The sequence below is a fragment of the Microcaecilia unicolor genome, chromosome 3 (genome assembly GCF_901765095.1).
Source record: "Microcaecilia unicolor chromosome 3, aMicUni1.1, whole genome shotgun sequence".
Lineage (NCBI taxonomy): Eukaryota > Metazoa > Chordata > Amphibia > Gymnophiona > Siphonopidae > Microcaecilia > Microcaecilia unicolor.
This window is the reverse complement of record NC_044033.1, coordinates 381918589-381936463: the sequence shown is the minus strand read 5'-3', so window position 1 is coordinate 381936463 and position 17875 is coordinate 381918589. Positions and strand designations below refer to the sequence as shown.

The 17875-nt window shown below is 46.6% G+C and overlaps 1 protein-coding gene across 1 annotated transcript in view; it reads left to right on the top strand.

Moving 5' to 3' along the window:
• Window positions 1-17875, top strand: part of SLC5A6 (solute carrier family 5 member 6) — a 138081-nt gene that overhangs the window by 87172 nt on the left and 33034 nt on the right. The window contains exon 10 of the mRNA XM_030198646.1: window positions 4645-4712. Coding sequence (XP_030054506.1) covers window positions 4645-4712 — 68 coding nt within the window. The remainder of the gene's footprint in view (window positions 1-4644; window positions 4713-17875) is intronic.

Genomic DNA, 17875 nt, shown 5'->3' with positions numbered 1-17875 from the left:
TTGCATATCACTAGCAGTAGCTCCGCAAGCTCGTTTTTCAGTTCTATCAGTACTCTAGGATGAATACCATCCGGTCCAGGAGATTTGCTACTCTTCAGTTTGCTGAACTGCCCCATTACGTCCTCCAGGTTTACCGTGAAGTCAGTAAGTTTCTCCGACTCGTCCGCTTGAAATACCATTTCCGACACCGGTATCCCACCCAAATCTTCCTCGGTGAAGACCGAAGCAAAGAATTCATTCAGTCTCTCCGCTACGTCTTTGTCTTCCTTGATCACCCCTTTTACCCCTCGGTCATCCAGCGGCCCAACCGATTCTTTTGCCGGCTTCCTGCTTTTAATATACCGAAAAAATTTTTTACTATGTTTTTTTGCCTCTAATGCTATCTTTTTTTCATACTCCCTCTTGGCCTTCTTAATCTGCGCCTTGCATTTGCTTTGACACTCCTTATGCTGTTTCTTGTTATTTTCAGACGGTTCCTTCTTCCATTTTCTGAAGGCGTTTCTTTTAGCCCTAATAGCTTCCTTCACCTCACTTTTCAACCAGGCCGGGTGTCTTTTGGACTTCCGTCTTTCTTTTCTAATTTGCAGAATATGTATGGCCTGGGCCTCCAGGATGGTATTTTTGAACAGCGTCCACGCCTGTTGTACAGTTTTTACTCTCTCAGTTGCCCCCCTAAGTTTTTTTTTTTTTTTTTTAACCGTTCTTCTCAGCAACACCAAAGAAAGACCATGATCAAGTATTTAATAGCACATTAATTGTTGATTTAAATCTTGAATTGATAATGAATGTGACTTGGGCAGACTGGATGGGTTATCTGCCGTCACTTACTATTTACTGTGTTACTATGTATTCTGCCTTGCCTCTCATGTTTATTCCTTTCCCCTCTGAACCCTAACTCTGCTTCAGTCTAGCTTGTTCCTGTACCATGTGTCTTGTGTGGAATCCTGAAGTCCTGCAGGCCGCCCGCACCTAGGGGCTCAACCTCTGGGGAACGGCGGCCACCGCAGGTGAAGTCCAGTTGGTCCAGTCCTGTCTTTCCAGCTTTGCTTGCCTATAGCTTAGTTCCACTCCAGTCTCTAGTCCTGTGTGTTGTTGCCTTGTTTGTCTGCATCTGCAGCTCCTGTCTTTGTTTGTTTGTTAATCCAGTTCTGGTTGGGGAGTTTTGCCTGCTGCTGCCGCTTTACAGCTGTAGCCCAAGGGCTCACGTTTATCCCAGTGTCAGAGAAGCCTGAGATTGTGACACCTATCATATAACTAGCAGTCTTGGGGGGACTTTAGAGCACATGTTCCCACTCAATTAGCAACTAAATTAAGAAATCACTAATCATAAGATGCAAGCAATGGTCCAGCAGCGAGATGTGGGCTATCCAGTCTTTTGCACTAAGTGTCACATGTTTGATTATCTTCCAGTTGGTGAGAAGTCATGTGTGTATACTTGGTGCAAAGAGCTCCCAGCACTCTGGGAATGGGTCCGATCTCTGGAGGCTAGAATAGCAGACTTGGAGGAGCTAAAGCAGACAGAGAGGTTTATAAAGAAGGAACATAAACATAGAGACATACCACCTTCAGTCTAGCAATCTCTGCTGCCATGGAGAAGGTAGGTCTCCTGAAGGGAGCGCATCATTAGGGAGAGGCAAAAGGTGACCCTGTAGCCAGGACATGCCCTCCAGGGGATGCAATATTCTCTTGCACTGAGGATGTGTCTCTAGGGGCTTCTGCCCAGAAGGAGAAGGGTTAGGTCCACATTTGTAGTTGGAGATTCGATCATGTAGCTAGCTGGGTGGCTGGTGCACATGAGGATTGCTTGGTCACTTGCTTGCTTGGTGCGAAGGTGGTGGACCTCGCACATCAGCTGGATAAAATTTTAGATAGTGCTGTGGATGAGCCGGGGGTCTTGGTACATGTGGGCACCAATGAGATAGGAAAATTTGGGAGGAAGGATCTGGAAACCAAATTTAGGCTCTTAGGTAGAAAGCAGAACCTCCAAGGTAGCATTGTCAGAAGTTTGCCCCATTCCACGTGCAGGACCCAAGAAACAGGCAGAGCTCCGGAGTCTCAATTCAAGGATGAGGTGATGGTGCAGAGAGGAAGTTTTTAGATTTGTTAGGAACTGGGCAACATAAGAACATAAGCATTGCCATACTAGGTTAGACTGATGGTTCATCAAGTCCAGTGTCCTGTTTCCAACAGTGGCCAGTCCAGGTCACAAGTACCTGGCAAGATCCCAGAACAGCAAAACAGATTTTATGCTGCTTATCCTAGAACAGGGGTGGGCAACTCCGGTCCTCGAGGGCCACAACCCAGTCGGGTTTTCAGGATTTCCCCAATGAAAGTTCGTGAGATCTTTTAGCATACAATGGCAGCAATTCATGCAAATAGATCTCATGCATATTCATTGGGGAAATACTGAAAACCCGACGGGTTGTGGCCCTCGAAGACCGGAGTTGCCCACCCCTGTTCTAGAATATACAGTGGATTTTCCCCAAATGAACTTGCAGAGCAATTGTTAATAATATGTAACTTATCTTTAAAATCCAGCATTGTACTGGAAGATTGGAGGGTGGCCAATATAACACCAGTTTTTAAAAAGGGTTCCGTAGGTGATCTGGGAAATTATAAACTGGTGTCGGTGCCAGGCAAAATAGTAGAAACTATTACAAAGAACAGAATTAGAGTGTATACATAAACATGGATTAATGAAACAAAGCCGTATATGATCTTGTGCTAAGGAATCCTTTGTGAAGGGGGTGGGTATACATGTGGATAAAGGTGAGCTGGTTGATATTGTGTATCTGGATTTTCAAAATGCATTTGGCAAAGTACCTCATGAAAGACTCCTGAGGAAATTAGAAAGTCATGAGGCAGTAGTGACCTATTGTGGATTAAGAACTGGTTAAAAGAGAGAAAACAATGTTGGGTTAAATGGTCAGTATTCTCAATGGAGGAAGATAGATCTGTCTCCGAGCACAATTTGTCAACTCTTTGAAATTGCCTGTTAGTTGTAGTAGTTACGTAGCATATTTAATTGTATTTTCAAGTTCATCACTGACAGCTTTGTTTGCAAGGGACATATAAATGTATGGCAGAGTTTGATTGCAGAGCATGCACTCTGGAAGAGTAGGCTTATTCTTAAAGCGGTTCTGGTTACAAATAGCCCAGGTTGTTTACTTCTTTTGTTTGGTTTTCATATCACTAAAAACAGTATTTTTGTTCACAAAAATGGGTGCAGAGCAGGCATTTGGCAGTACTTTGCCAACATACCCCATTCCTATCTACAAGAAGCAGTTCTAATGGTGAAACACAAATTTAGTCTCCTAGCCCATGAAGTGCCTGCTTATGAAAGGTTTTCTCCAGTGTTGCGTCTATGGTGAAATTGCTTAGTTCGCAGTCAAACACAGCAAAGGTGACACCAAAGATGATATAAAAGAAAACATCCAACGGACTCAGAGTTCACATCAGAAGTTTTATTCAAACCATGCGATGGTCTCGACACGAATTGTGTTTCAGCCACAGAGGACTGCTTCAGTAAGCCCTGTAAATTGCAAATGTTAAACTTCTCAGCACTCTCCAGCATCTGAAAGTAATAATCTAGTCTCTGATGTATCAAACACAGGCGTGCCCACTTCTAAAATAGCAGTTGTTTTAGAAGTGGGTGCTCCTGTGCGAGGGTCTTTTATTTTTCTGTGCTTTTCAAAAATTGCTTAGTAAACAGAGCACTACTCCCCTAGTCTTTCTGCTGGGAGCCTCCTCAAGATTGTCACTCAGTGCTACTTGCAATGGTGTGTTTATAGTGGTGCTGCATCTGTTAGTTGGAAACTGGACAACAAATACCAATTATTCTGTTTTAAAACTGTTGCAAGTCAAAACTGATGATGAATCCAACAGGGTAATACTTCAAAAGCCTCTTCCTATATCTGTTTTACTGCTTCTTGAGTTCATATTCCTCTGGTATACTTATACACATAATCCCTCTAATTTTAGAAAGTTGCATACCCAAATTTGCAACTAATGTGCAAATTTGCACATGCAAGTTACAGAATAAGGGCAGTTAGGTGCATAACTTAATTTAATAATCTGATAATTAACAAGCAACAAATTATAATTGGCCTTTGATGCTAATTGCCCTTAGTCGCTAATCTGTGAGTTGCACGCTCACATTCTAGAGTGCACAGCTTCAAGAGGTGCGTCGACTGGAGCGCCATGGATGGGTTGAGGGGGGTGTCAGGCACTTAAGTGCATGGTTTATAGAATATGTGCCTAACTACCTACAGTTAGGCATGAGCATTTATGCCAGCCATAGAGCTTTCATAAGTGCTCACGCCTACAGTTAGGTGCATAAACATAGACTTACGCTAGTATTCTATTAAGGCAGTTGCATGCACAACTGCTGTTGTAGAATTCATGCTTAGTGTGCATCATCCCAGTGCCTAAATTTCAATGAGAATTTACCCCTATATTTGTTCTTATTGTACTTTGCAGCATTTAGTTGCATATGGTCTCCTTTTCCTTTTGTCCTGCTCATGTCCATTATTTTTTATAGTCTGTTGCCTACTTCTCTTGCTCACACACATACCTGGGTATTATTGACTTTAGTGTGTTATGGTTAATTTTATTGATTTTTGATTTGTTCTTTTTTCCCCACAGCCCTTGGTTATGGTCTGCTGTGCTTGGGAATGGCCTACATTTCTTCTCTCATGGGATCAGTCCTGCAAGTAAGAAAAGTCTTTTTCCACAAGTGTAAAAGTGTAATTGCCAGTCCAAGGAGTCTTTAAAATAGTAAGCATCCACATTTTTGGGGGGTGATGTCTTTTGTAGGAGTGCTGTTGGTCCCTATCCTGGTCCAGAGGAGAGTACAAATATATTAAAATGAGAAAATGAAAGCTTCTTGTTAGAACAATTTGCAAAATCAGTCTTATTTTTGTTTCTTGAAATTGCAAGTCTTGGTGTATCTGATTTGCAAAAGCATGAGTGTCCTAGTGAAACCAAGGCAACCATACAGCCAGGTCTGTCTGGTATGCTAAAAGTATAGTAATGACTAATAATCCTTGTACCAGTGCAGGCATCCATGTAGCAGGGTCTGTCTTGCAGCTACACAGCATATTAGGAGGTCAGACACTTGAGAAATAACCTAATCACAAATAGTAGTGTGTCTATTTACAAAGCTTAATGGTTAGACGTGGGGAGGCAGGGGTAGTGGCTGCAAGTTAGGTGGAGAATCTTGACAATTTGGATTTTAGATTTAACTGCTCACTTTTACCAAATCTCAAGGTGAGTTAGGAAAGAACATAAGAATAGCTATACTAGGTCAGACCAGTGATCTATCTAGCCTAGTATCTTGCTTCCAGCAGTAGCCAATCCAGATCACAAGTAACTGGCCAGGGACTCAGGAGCAACATTCCATGCTACCAAGCCCAGTGCAAGCATTGGCTTCCCCCATGTCCATTTTAGTAACAGACTATGGACTTTTCCTCTAGAAACGTGTCCAAACTTTTTAAAACTCAGATATGCTAATTGCTGTTACCACATCCTCTGGCAATGAGTTCCAGAGCTTAAATATTCTTTGAGTGAAATAACCTAATCACAAATAGTAGTCCATTTACCTCTCTGTCTCTCTGTTCCTCTAAATCTGCTACTCTAGCCTCAAGAGAACACACACATAACCTCTCGCCAACTGGGAAATAATCATACATGGTACTCAACGGAAAAGACTGGATAGCATCCCTCTGGCTGCTGTCTGTATCTATTATTGAGTTGTTTAAGTAAAACTTCTTAAGGTACTAGGGATGTTAGATTAAAGAACCTTACAATTACATTGTATATTGTGTGATTTATTTAGTGTTTGCTTCTCAGAAAATAATTAAATGTAATTAAAACTCTGTAATGAAAACTCCCTCTTGTTATCCTAATTAGTATAATTGACTATAAGTTAAGACTATAAATGAAGAGATGTGCTAGGTGTGGATGGGATGAAGACTGAACTAGGCCCTGCTGTGCCTTCTAAAAGCCATTTGTTAATTCTGTAGACTGTGGCAGAAAGTTTAAGTTTTAAAACTATGGGAAAAGGGTTTGGAGACTAGTTTATAAAGTTTGCTTTTTTTAAATTATAACCCCTCAATATTCAAAAGCATTTAACCAGCCAGGATTGGTACCTGACTGGTTAAATGCCTCATAGTCAGCTGTCTGGTGATATAACCCACTTTAGCGGTTGTATTTGGCCATGTGAATACATGGGATATCTTTTGACTGGTTTGAAAATAACCTGAGAAGTTCTGAGAGAAGAGGACATTTCTCAGCGTAAGTGAATATTCTTTGCTCTGTGCTTTGGTGATTTAAAGATTGGGGTTTAAAAGAGGAATTGTAGGATTACTGATAAGACAGGGGCCGATATTCAGACGCGAGAGTTAGCCCGGTTAACTACCGCAGTCAGCGCTAAACCTGGATATTCAGTGCTGGGCTGTTTCTGGTGACTGGCATTGAATATCCAGTTTATTTTTGGATGGTTTAAACATAACTGGCTAAGTCAATATTTATACACTCACTAAAGACTCCAGAACTTATAAACAAACTATTACTTTATTAACAATAAATATCAATCACTCACACTCAATTGCATACATAATAGTGCATTATCTCACTTAGACATCCACACGTTACCGCCATCCATACAGAAGTGTAGTGACAATATGAAACTGTCAAAATTAACCTCAATGATACACCAAATAATACATAAATTCTATTATGATGCTAAATAATCCATACATCTATTTTGTCCCTAAAGTCCATAAATCTCTCGTGGATCCACCAGGTCGCCCCATAGTTTCTACCCGTGATTCAGTATTAGAACCTATATCTAAGTATGTTGACAAATTGCTTAATCCTATAGTTAAAAAAGCTACATCATTTGTCCGCTACTCCATGCATTTCATCCAGATACTAGAACACGTAGAAAAGCTTGAAGGTGAGGAGTTTTACATGGTGGGGCTCGATGTGGTCGCGTTATACACGAATATCCCGCAAACACAAGCTATTCAGTTAGCTTGTGATCATTTCATTGACTTACAATTACCTTTGCCCAAAATTGAAGTGTTGAAAACATTACTAACTTTGGTGATCGGGCATAATTATTTTCAATTTAATGATCAATTTTATGTCCAGACCCGGGGAGTGGCGATGGGAGCTACAGTCGCCCCATCCCTGGCTTGCTTATATATGACACAATATGAGAATACTCACGTATATACGTCAAAGTGGTACCACCACGTAGTTTTGTGGAAAAGGTACATTGACGACGTTATACTATTCTGGCGTGGCCCCCTTTATATTCTTAATGCATTTATTGATGGACTTAACAACGCTGACCCTAATATTAAATTCACTTTTAGGTGCAATACCCATGAACTCGATTTTTTGGATATCAAAATCATTAGAACATCGGATGATAGATTTGTTACTACTATTTACCGTAAGCCCACTGATAGGAACACCCTTTTACATTATCAGAGCTTTCATCATAAAGCTCTGAGAAAGGGTGTTCCAGTGGGCCAATTTCTGAGGCTACGCCGTATCTGCTCATCGGTTAGTGAATTTAAGACTCAAGCTCGCACTATGAGTGATAGATTTATAGAGCGTGGTTATCCAAAGCAAATTATACGAAATGCATACAAGAGAGCTTTGTATGCTCATCGTCCGTGGCTGCTTCAATCAGCACAAGTCTCACCTAATAATGCAATGGCATGTATTATTCCGTTTTCACACAGAGCAGTGGGCATCTCTTCAATTATTCATAAATATTGGCATGTTTTGTCTGTCCATTCTGAGTTTAGGGAACGTCCTAAAGTGGCTTACACACGACAGGCCAATATAGGGGAACTGCTTAAACGCCACACACGTCAAAATCATACGGGAAGACACTCCCCCTGCGGCAGATGCGTATATTGCTGTTATTCAGTGGACACTAACATAATTAATATCCCACATAGCGATAAACAATTTTTTCTAAGACAAAATACAACATGTACTAGTGAATGTGTGGTCTATTGTATATGGTGCCCATGTGCACTTTATTACATAGGCCACACAAAAAGACAATTGAAAAATCGCTTAGCGGAGCATATCAGTAATTTAAGGTTAGGCAAAAAGGAAAGCCCGCTAGTAGCTCACTGGCAGCGATATAATCATTCGATCGAACAACTTCAATGTGTTGTATTGACGCAGATTATACCCACTAATAGAAGTGGTGATATAAGTGCCCGCTGGCTTCCAGGAAAGATTCCACTAAGAGGTGTTACTCTTTTAAATGGAGGAAGTTTGCCATCTGGTGTGACAGCAAGGCCATACACCCCCTTTCTTGTCCTACACAGACCCTGCTTGAATACCTTCTACACTTATCAGAGTCTGGTCTTCAACTATATAAGGGTTCACCTTAGTGCAATCAGTGCTTATCGTCAGCGTGTAGAAGGTAAGCCAATCTCTGGACAGCCTATAGTTGTTTGCTTCACGAGAGGTTTGCTTTTGTCAAAGCCCCCAGTCAAACCTCCACCAGTGTCATGGGATCTCAACGTCATTCTCACTCAGCTGACGAAAGCTCCTTGTGGGCCACTGAATTCCTGCCATCTGAAGTACTTGACTTGGAAGGTTGTTTTCTTGGTGGCTGTTACTTCAGCTCGTAGGGTCAGTGAGCTTCAGGCCTTAGTAGTGTATGGACCTTTCTCCGAGGACAAGCAGCCTGCTTGTTCTCACGACTGGGTTGACGTCCACGGCAGCCCCCACCAACCGGAAAAAAAACTTTGCGGGCGGTCCCGCACGCAGGGCATGCCCACCGTGCATGCACGGCCGTCTTCCCGCCAGTGCGCGACCGTTCCCGCTCAGTTTTTTTCTATTCCGCGCTGGAGAGAGACGTGTTATCGTCTCTCTCTTTGTCAGCCCCGGAAACCAGATTGCGGCCTAGCCGCAGCTTTTTTCTTATTTTGCGTACGCGTTCGCGTATTTTTTCTTAGAAATAAAAAAAAAAAAAGTGTCCTTGTCGTTTTTAGCCGCGAGGGCGCTTTGTTGCGGCCTTGTGGCCGCGCAGTCGTTTCTTTTTCGGGTGTGCTTTTCACCGCCACCATCGACGACTTTGACTTCGCCGACGCGATTTTTCCGTCGATGTCCTCGAAGGTCCCGAGCGGATTCAAAAAGTGTGGTCGGTGCGGCCGGCAGATCTCGCAGACAGATACTCACGCTTGGTGCCTCAGGCCGGAGCATAATTCCAAGGCGTTCACCTTGTGTCTCTGCTTGAGGAAGCAGACACAGGCGGCGAGGCAAGTTCTTCAGGACCGTCTTTTCGGAACTTGCGCCGGCCCTTCGACGTCGACCTCGACGGCATCGGTGTCGACAGCCGGGTCTTCGGTACCGATGTCGACGAAAGCGGCGCCGACCCTGGCACCGACCCCAGGAGTACAGGTACCGTTGGCCCGCCGGCCTGCCGGTGACGGCAGGGGGTGAGCGGCCGCGCGGGCAGTCTGCCCCGGCCACTCCCTCTACCCAGGGACATTGGAACCGAACCCTGTCGGATCCGATTCCTCGAGCCGGGGGGGTTCTACCTCCTCCTCGTCTCTTCCGCCTAGCGCTGATGACGGGCATCGAAAGAAAGCAAAGAAACACCGTCATCGGTCGCCCACTGCGCATGGGACTTCCAGCTCCGGTACTTCGAGGGATGACTCAACGCCCAGGAAGCGGCAGTGCCGGTAGGAGCATTCCCCCTCGGTTGAAGAGGTGTCGCTGCGTCAGTCCGCGGGTACTTCGGTACAGTCTCCTGGACCCGAGCAGCTTCCGGCACCGGCACCCACACCGGCCCCCCTGCCTTTCCCGACAGCGGGCCTTGACGAGTGCCTCCAAGCCATCCTTCCCGGAATCCTGGAAGGGCTGATGCACCAGACTCTGCCGGCACTGGGGGTGCTTGTGCCCCCGGCGCCGTTGATGGAGGCGCCGGTGTGCTCTGGCCCGATGCCGAGGCCTCCGACGCTGACGCCGCTTGTGGCACCGGTGTCGACCACCACGCAGGTGGAGTCGACGTCGATGGGGGAAGCTTCGTCCCCACCGGTGCGGGAGTCCACCGCTCGGCGCCATCATCGAGGACGTGGTTCCTCGCAGCCGAGACGGGCCCGGTTGAAGTCTGAGCTGAGAGAGCTCATGTCCGACACTGAGGAGGAGGCCTCGTGGGGGTAGGAGGAGGACCCCAGATATTTCTCCTCAGAGGAGTCTGTGGGCCTTCCCTCTGACCCTACACCTTCACCGGAGAGGAAGCTCTCGCCTCCTGAGAGCCTCTCCTTTGCCTCCTTTGTCAGGGATATGTCCATCTGCATTCCCTTTCCCGTGGTCTCTGTGGATGAGCCGAGGGCGGAGATGCTCGAAGTCCTCGACTATCCATCACCACCTAGAGAGTCTTCCACAGTGCTGTTGCACAATGTCCTCAAAGAGACTCTGCTTCGGAACTGGTTGAAGCCATTATCTAATCCCACCATCCCCAAGAAAGCGGAGTCCCAATACAGGATCCACTCAGACCCAGAGTTGATGCGGCCTCAATTGCCTCATGACTCGGCGGTCGTGGACTCTGCTCTCAAGAGAGCACGGAGTTCGAGGGATACCGCCTCGGCGCCCCCGGGGCGGGAGTCTCGCACTCTGGACTCGTTTGGGAGGAAGGCCTACCAATCTTCCATGCTCGTGACCCGCATCCAGTCATACCAGCTCTACACGAGCATCCACATGCGGAACAATGTGAGGCAACTGGCGGACCTGGTCGAGAAGCTCCCTCCGGAGCAGTCCAGGCCTTTTCAGGAGGTGGTCAGGCAGCTGAAGGCATGCAGAAAGTTCCTGTCCAGGAGTATCTATGAAACCTGTGATGTGGCATCTAGAGCTGCGGCCCAAGGTATAGTGATGCGCAGACTCTCCTGGCTGCGTGCCTCTGACCTGGACAACCGCACCCAGCAGCGGCTGGCGGATGTCCCTTGCCGGGGGGATAACATTTTTGGCGAGAAGGTCGAGCAGTTGGTGGACCAACTGCACCAGCGGGAAACCGCTCTTGACAAGCTCTCCCACCGGGCACCTTCAGCATCCACCTCTACAGGTGGACGTTTTTCCTGGGCTCGGCAGGCTGCACCCTATGCCTACAGCAAGCGTAGGTACACCCAGCCGGCCCGAAGGCCTCCTCAGGCACAGGGACAATCCCAGCGCGCTCGTTCCCGTCAACAGCATGCGCCTAAGCAGCCCCCCTGCGCCTCCACAGCAAAAGCAGGGTACGGGCTTTTGACTGGATCCATGGGAACATAGCCGCCACCAAAGTACCCGTACTGGACGACCTGCCAGTCGGGGGGATGTTGAAAGTTTTTCACCAAAGGTGGCCTCTCGTAACCTCCGACCAGTGGGTTCTCCAAATAGTGCGGTGCGGATACACCCTGAATTTGATCTCCACTCCGCCAAATTGCCCACCGGGAGCCCAATCCTTTAGCTCCCATTACAAGCAGGTACTTGCAGAGGAACTCTCCGCCCTTCTCAGCACCAATACAGTTGAGCCTGTGCCAACCGGGCAGGAAGGGCAAGGATTCTATTCCAGGTACTTCCTTGTGGAAAAGAAAACAAGGGGGATGCGCCCCATCCTGGACCTGAGAGGCCTGAACAAATATCTGGTCCAAGAAAAGTTCAGGATGCTTTCCTTGGGCACCCTTCTACCCATGATTCAGAAAGACGATTGGCTATGTTCCCTGGATTTAAAGGATGCTTACACTCACATCCCGATACTGCCAGCTCACAGACAGTATCTCCGATTCCGTCTGGGGACACGGCACTTTCAGTATTGTGTGCTGCCCTTTGGGCTCGCCTCTGCACCACGAGTGTTCACGAAGTGTCTTGTGGTGGTTGCGGCGTATCTACGCAAGCTGGGGGTGCACGTGTTCCCGTATCTTGATGATTGGCTGGTCAAGAGCACCTCAGAGGCAGGAGCTCGTCGGTCCATGCAGTGCACTATTCACCTTCTGGAGCTGCTGGGGTTTGTGATAAATTACCCGAAGTCCCATCTCCAGCCAATCCAATCTCTGGAATTCATAGGAGCTCTGCTGAATTCACAGATGGCTCAGGCCTTCCTTCCCGAAGCGAGGGCGCACAATCTCCTGTCCCTCGCCTCCCAGACCAGAGCGTCTCAGCAGGTCACAGCTCGGCAGATGTTGAGGCTCCTGGGTCATATGGCCTCTACGGTTCATGTGACTCCCATGGCTCATCTTCACATGAGACCTGCTCAATGGACCCTAGCTTCCCAGTGGTACCAAGCCACCGGGAATCTGGAAGATGTAATCCGCCTGTCTGTCAGTTGCCGCAATTCGCTGCACTGGTGGACAATTCGGACCAATTTGACCCTGAGACGTCCATTCCAAATTCCGCAGCCCACGAAGGTGCTGACAACGGATGCATCTCACCTGAGGTGGGGAGCTCATGTCGATGGGCTCCACACCCAGGGACTGTGGTCCCTCCAGGAACAAGATCTTCAGATCAACCTCCTGAAGCTCCGAGTGGTCTGGAACGCACTGAAGGCCTTCAGAGATCGGCTGTCCTACCAAATCATCCAAATTTGGACAGACAATCAGGTTGCAATGTATTATATCAACAAGCAGGGGGGCACTGGATCTCGCCCCCTGTGTCAGGAAGCCGTCGGGATGTGGAGTTGAGCTTTCCAGTTCGGCATGCTTCTCCAAGCCACATACCTGGCAGGCGTAAACAACAGTCTGGCCGACAGGCTGAGCAGAGTCATGCAACCACACGAGTGGTCGCTCCATTCCAGAGTGGTACACAAGATCTTCCGAGAGTGGGGCACCCCCTCGGTGGACCTTTTCGCCTCTCAGACCAACCACAAGCTGCCTCTGTTCTGTTCCAGACTGCAGGCGCACGGCAGACTGGCGTCGGATGCCTTTCTCCTCCATTGGGGGAACGGCCTCCTGTATGCTTATCCTCCCATACCTTTGGTGGGGAAGACCTTGCTGAAGCTCAAGCAAGACCACAACACCATGATTCTGATCGCGCCTTTTTGGCCCCGTCAGATCTGGTTCCTTCTACTTCTGGAGTTGTCCTCCGAAGAACCGTGGAGATTGGAGTGTTTTCCGACTCTCATTTTGCAGAACGACGGAGCGCTTCTGCACCCCAACCTTCAGTCTCTGGCTCTCACGGCCTGGATGTTGAGGGCGTAGATTTTGCTTCGTTGGGTCTGTCTGAGGGTGTCTCCCATGTCTTGCTTGCCTCTAGAAAGGATTCCACTAAAAAGAGTTACTTTTTCAAGTGGAGGAGGTTTGTCGTCTGGTGTGAGAGCAAGGCCCTAGAACCTCGTTCTTGCCCTGCACAGAACCTGCTTGAATACCTTCTGCACTTATCAGAGTCTGGTCTCAAGACCAACTCAGTAAGGAATCACCTTAGTGCGATTAGTGCTTACCATTATCGTGTTGAAGGTAAAGCCATCTGTGGAGAGCCTTTAGTCGTTCGATTCTTGAGAGGCTTGTTTTTGTCAAGGCCTCCTGCAGTGTCATGGGATCTCAACGTTGTTCTCACCCAGCTGATGAAACCTCCTTTTGAGCCACTGAATTCATGCCATATGAAGTACTTGACCTGGAAGGTCATTTTCTTGGTGGCAGTTACTTCAGCTCGTAGAGTCAGTGAGCTTCCAGCCCTGGTAGCTCATGTTCCTTATACCAAATTTCATCATAACAGAGTAGTACTCTGCACTCACCCTATGTTTCTGCCAAAGGAGGTGTCGGAGTTCCATCTTAACCAGTCAATTGTCTTGCCAACATTCTTTCCCAGACCGCATACCCGCCCTGCTGAACGTCAGTTGCACACATTGGACTGCAAGCGAGCGTTGGCCTTCTATTTGGAGCGGACACAGCCCCACAGACAGTCCGCCCAATTATTTATTTCTTTTGACCCCAATAGGAAGGGGGTCGCCGTCGGGAAACGCACCATCTCCAATTGGCTAGCAGATTGCATTTCCTTCACTTACGCCCAGGCTGGGCTGGCTCTTGAGGGTCATGTCACGGCTCATAGTGTTAGAGCCATGGCAGCGTCGGTGGCCCACTTGAAGTCAGCCACTATTGAAGAGATTTGGAAGGCTGCGACGTGGTCATCTGTCCACACATTCACATCACATTACTGCCTCCAGCAGGATACCCGACGCGACAGTCGGTTCGGGCAGTCGGTGCTGCATAATCTGTTTGGGGTTTGAATCCAACTCCACCCTCCAGGACCCGATTTTATTCTGTTCAGGCTGCACTCTCAGTTAGTTGTTCTTCGTAGGTCAATTTCTGTTATGCCCTCGCCGTTGCGAGGTTCAATTGACCTAGGTTCTTGTTTTCCGTGAGCTTGAGAGCTAAGGATACCCCAGTCGTGAGAACAAGCAGCCTGCTTGTCCTCGGAGAAAGCGAATGATACATACCTGTAGCAGGTGTTCTCCAAGGACAGCAGGCTGATTGTTCTCACCTACCCTCCCTCCTCCCCTTTGGAGTTGCGTTTTGCTCATTCCTTTGCTTGTCATTCAACTGAGCGGGAACGGTCGCGCACGGGCGGGAAGACGGCCGCACATGCGCGGTGGGCGTGCCCTGCATGCGGGACTGCCCGCAAAGTTTTTTTTCCGGTTGGTGGGGACTGCCATGGACATCAACCCAGTCGTGAGAACAATCAGCCTGCTGTCCTCGGAGAACACCTGCTACAGGTATGTATCATTCGCTTTATACTAAGTTTCATCACAATAGAGTAGTCCTCCACACACATGCTAAGTTCCTGCCGAAGGTGGTGTCGGAGCGCCATCTGAACCAGTCGATTGTCTTCCCAACATTTTTTCCCTGTCCTCATGCCCAATCTGGCGAAAGCAGCTTGCACACCTTGGACTGTAAGAGAGCGTTGGCCTTTTACACGGAGCGGACGAAACCCTTCAGACAGTCCGCCCTGTTGTTTGTTTTTTTTTACCCCAACAGGAGGGGCGTCGCCATCGGGAAATGCACCATTTCCAGTTGGCTACCAGAGTGCATTTCCTTTGCTTATGGTCAAGCTGGGCTGATTTTAGAGGGTCATGTCACGGCTCAATGTCGGAGCCATGGCCGTGTCAGTGGCCCACTTAAAGTCTTCCTCCATTGAAGAGATCTGCAAGGCTGCGATGTGGTCTTCAGTCCACACGTTCACATCTCATTACTGCCTTGAGCAGGATACATGACATGACAGTTGGTTTTGGCAGTCAGTGTTGCAGAATCTTTTGGGGGTTTAGAATCCAACTCCACCCTCCTAGGCCTATTTTATTCTGTTCCAGGCTGCACTCTCAGCTAGTTTGTATATAGTTTCAGGTTAATCTACATTACATCCTTGCCGTTGCTAGGCCAAATTGACCAGTGTTTGTTGTTTTGGGTGAGCCTGAATGCTAGGAATTCCCCACTTGTGAGAATAATGTAGCCTACTTGTACTCAGAGAAAGCGAAGATACTTATCTGTCTCGGGTATTCTCCGAGGACAGCAGGCTTATTATTCTCGCAATCCCGCCCACTTCCCCTTGAAGTTGTTTCTTTTTTGTTTTCTTCTTATGCTGTTGAGTTAAATTAAGGAGCGCAGTTGCGCGACGGGTGGGAAGGCACATACAGCAGAAAGCTCTGGCAACTTTTTTGCTATCCATTATACCTGTTTGCGGGCCAACTTGGATCATCGATCCACTTGTGAGAATAATAAACCTGCTGTCCTCAGATAATTCCTGCTACAGGTAAGTATCTTCACTTTATGTTTTAAATTGATGTGTGACAATGTGGGGGTGATATTCAGCTGGTAGCACTCAGTGTTTTGCTGACTGCCACCTGCATTATGCCTGCAAATTCAGTACCATGCCACATCTGGGCTTCGTCATTGAATTTCTGGGTTTACGGAGTGAGCTAAACCATAGCCGGTTAAGTTCAATATTCAGCATTTAACCAGCTATGATGAACCACATAAAGATAAAGGAGCCAATCAGGTTGAGATGTCCCCAGTCCAGATCAAGCAGAATTGGAGAATTCTGTTACGTCCCAATCTCAGGTCTCTTGCCCTTCACAGTATGGATATTGAAAGGGTGATGTCACTGAACCTGCCAGATAGCATGTCTCAAGTCCTGGCTCATAAGAGAGACTCCACTAGAAGGCATTAGGTTTTAAATAGGATTGTCAGCTGGTATGATGGAAAGAACAAAGACTATTTTGCCTGCCCCACACAGACTACTTGAATACTTTCTACATTGATCAGTCAGGTTTAAAACCCAATTCTATTAAGGTCTGTTTCCTTGCTGTTGGTACATAACACTGCCTTGTAGAAGGTAAATCTATCTCTGTACAACCTTTAGTTCAGTTTTTTGGAACCTTGATTCTCCTGAAGCCTCTCATCAAGCCTCCCACTGTGTTTTTGGACCTGAACATGATTCTAACCTGATATACAAGTTTAGTGGCTCAAAGAAGGTTCTGACCAAGTGCTTGACTTAGGTCTTATTTGTGATGGTCACTTCATCATCAGGCCATAGTGGCCTATCCATCTTGCATAAGGTTTATGATGATAGAATGGTTCCTCTCATGAATTCTAAATTCTTGACAAAGGTGGTACCATTTTTCCCCTTTTTGTTAAAAGAAATCTCTAGCAAGGGATTCCTATATATGAGGACTTCACATCCTGCTTGTCTTCAGGGAAAGCAAAATTTCCTAATTATAACAGGTATTCTCTGAGGACAACAGGGTGTATCGGTCTTCACAAAATCCACTCTTATCCCCTAGTAGTTGACAGCTCCTAATAATAGCTTTATACAGACCTGAGGTGATGCCATGCAACAGTGCTTTTCATGGGAAATACTGCACATGCATGGGCACCACCACTCTGGAAATCCCTTAAAGCTATGGTTATATTATCTGTGGCTTTGCTTCATTAGATGCCACCTCAGTTGTGAGGGCTGATAATCAAGTCCCTTGGAGAACACCCATTACAGGTAAGCAGCTTTATTTAATTAAGTTTTTCCACTATAGACCAAGTAGGATCCTATTTGAGGCAATTTTATAAAGACATGTCATTAGTAGCTTCACAAACCTGCCACCACCACAGCTAAATGCTCCCATGTACATTTACATCTGATCAGAAGCAGTTGTAAATGTACACATATGAAGTACATACATGTGTCTTTTATAAACTAAATGCATAATGTTTAACGCCATTTTGTGGTCTGCTTGAACTATGCCCCTCAGATGTCTACATGAGGTAGCATAAAATTATGTGCTGCTTTGTCACTGTGCATACTTTATGTGCATAACCCATGGGGTAATTCATAAGAGGCCTTTTAGCCTATAAAACAAGGTTTTATATACAGAAAAAGTGAATAAAAGTGCCCCCCAAATGAGGAAAAACCCTTTATTTGCATTTGTATCCCACATTTTCCCACCTATTTGCGGGCTCAGTGTGGCTTACAATACATTGTGAATGATGGAAATTACAATTTGTTACAGTACGCTTATGGGTTACATTGTGAAGAGTTGTGGGACGACAGAGTAGAGTCAGGATATCATTTGGGAATAGAACAATGGAATATAACAATGGGGACATTGAGAGGGCGGTAAAACAGTATCAAGGGAACATAAAGGTCTAGCAAATTTAGTTGTGGGTGGAGTATTAAGAGTGGTGAGGATACGGGGGAAGAGAATTCAGAAGAGAGTGTATTGATGCGTATCTATTAGTGTGTATGGACTTCATGTGTTTTGATCCTTGCAGTAGATTTTCTCAAAGAGATAAGTCTTCAGTAGTTTGCGGAAGTCAGTTAGTTCGTAGATCGTTTTCAAGTTGCGTGGTACTGTGTTCCAGAATTGCGTGCTCATGTAAGC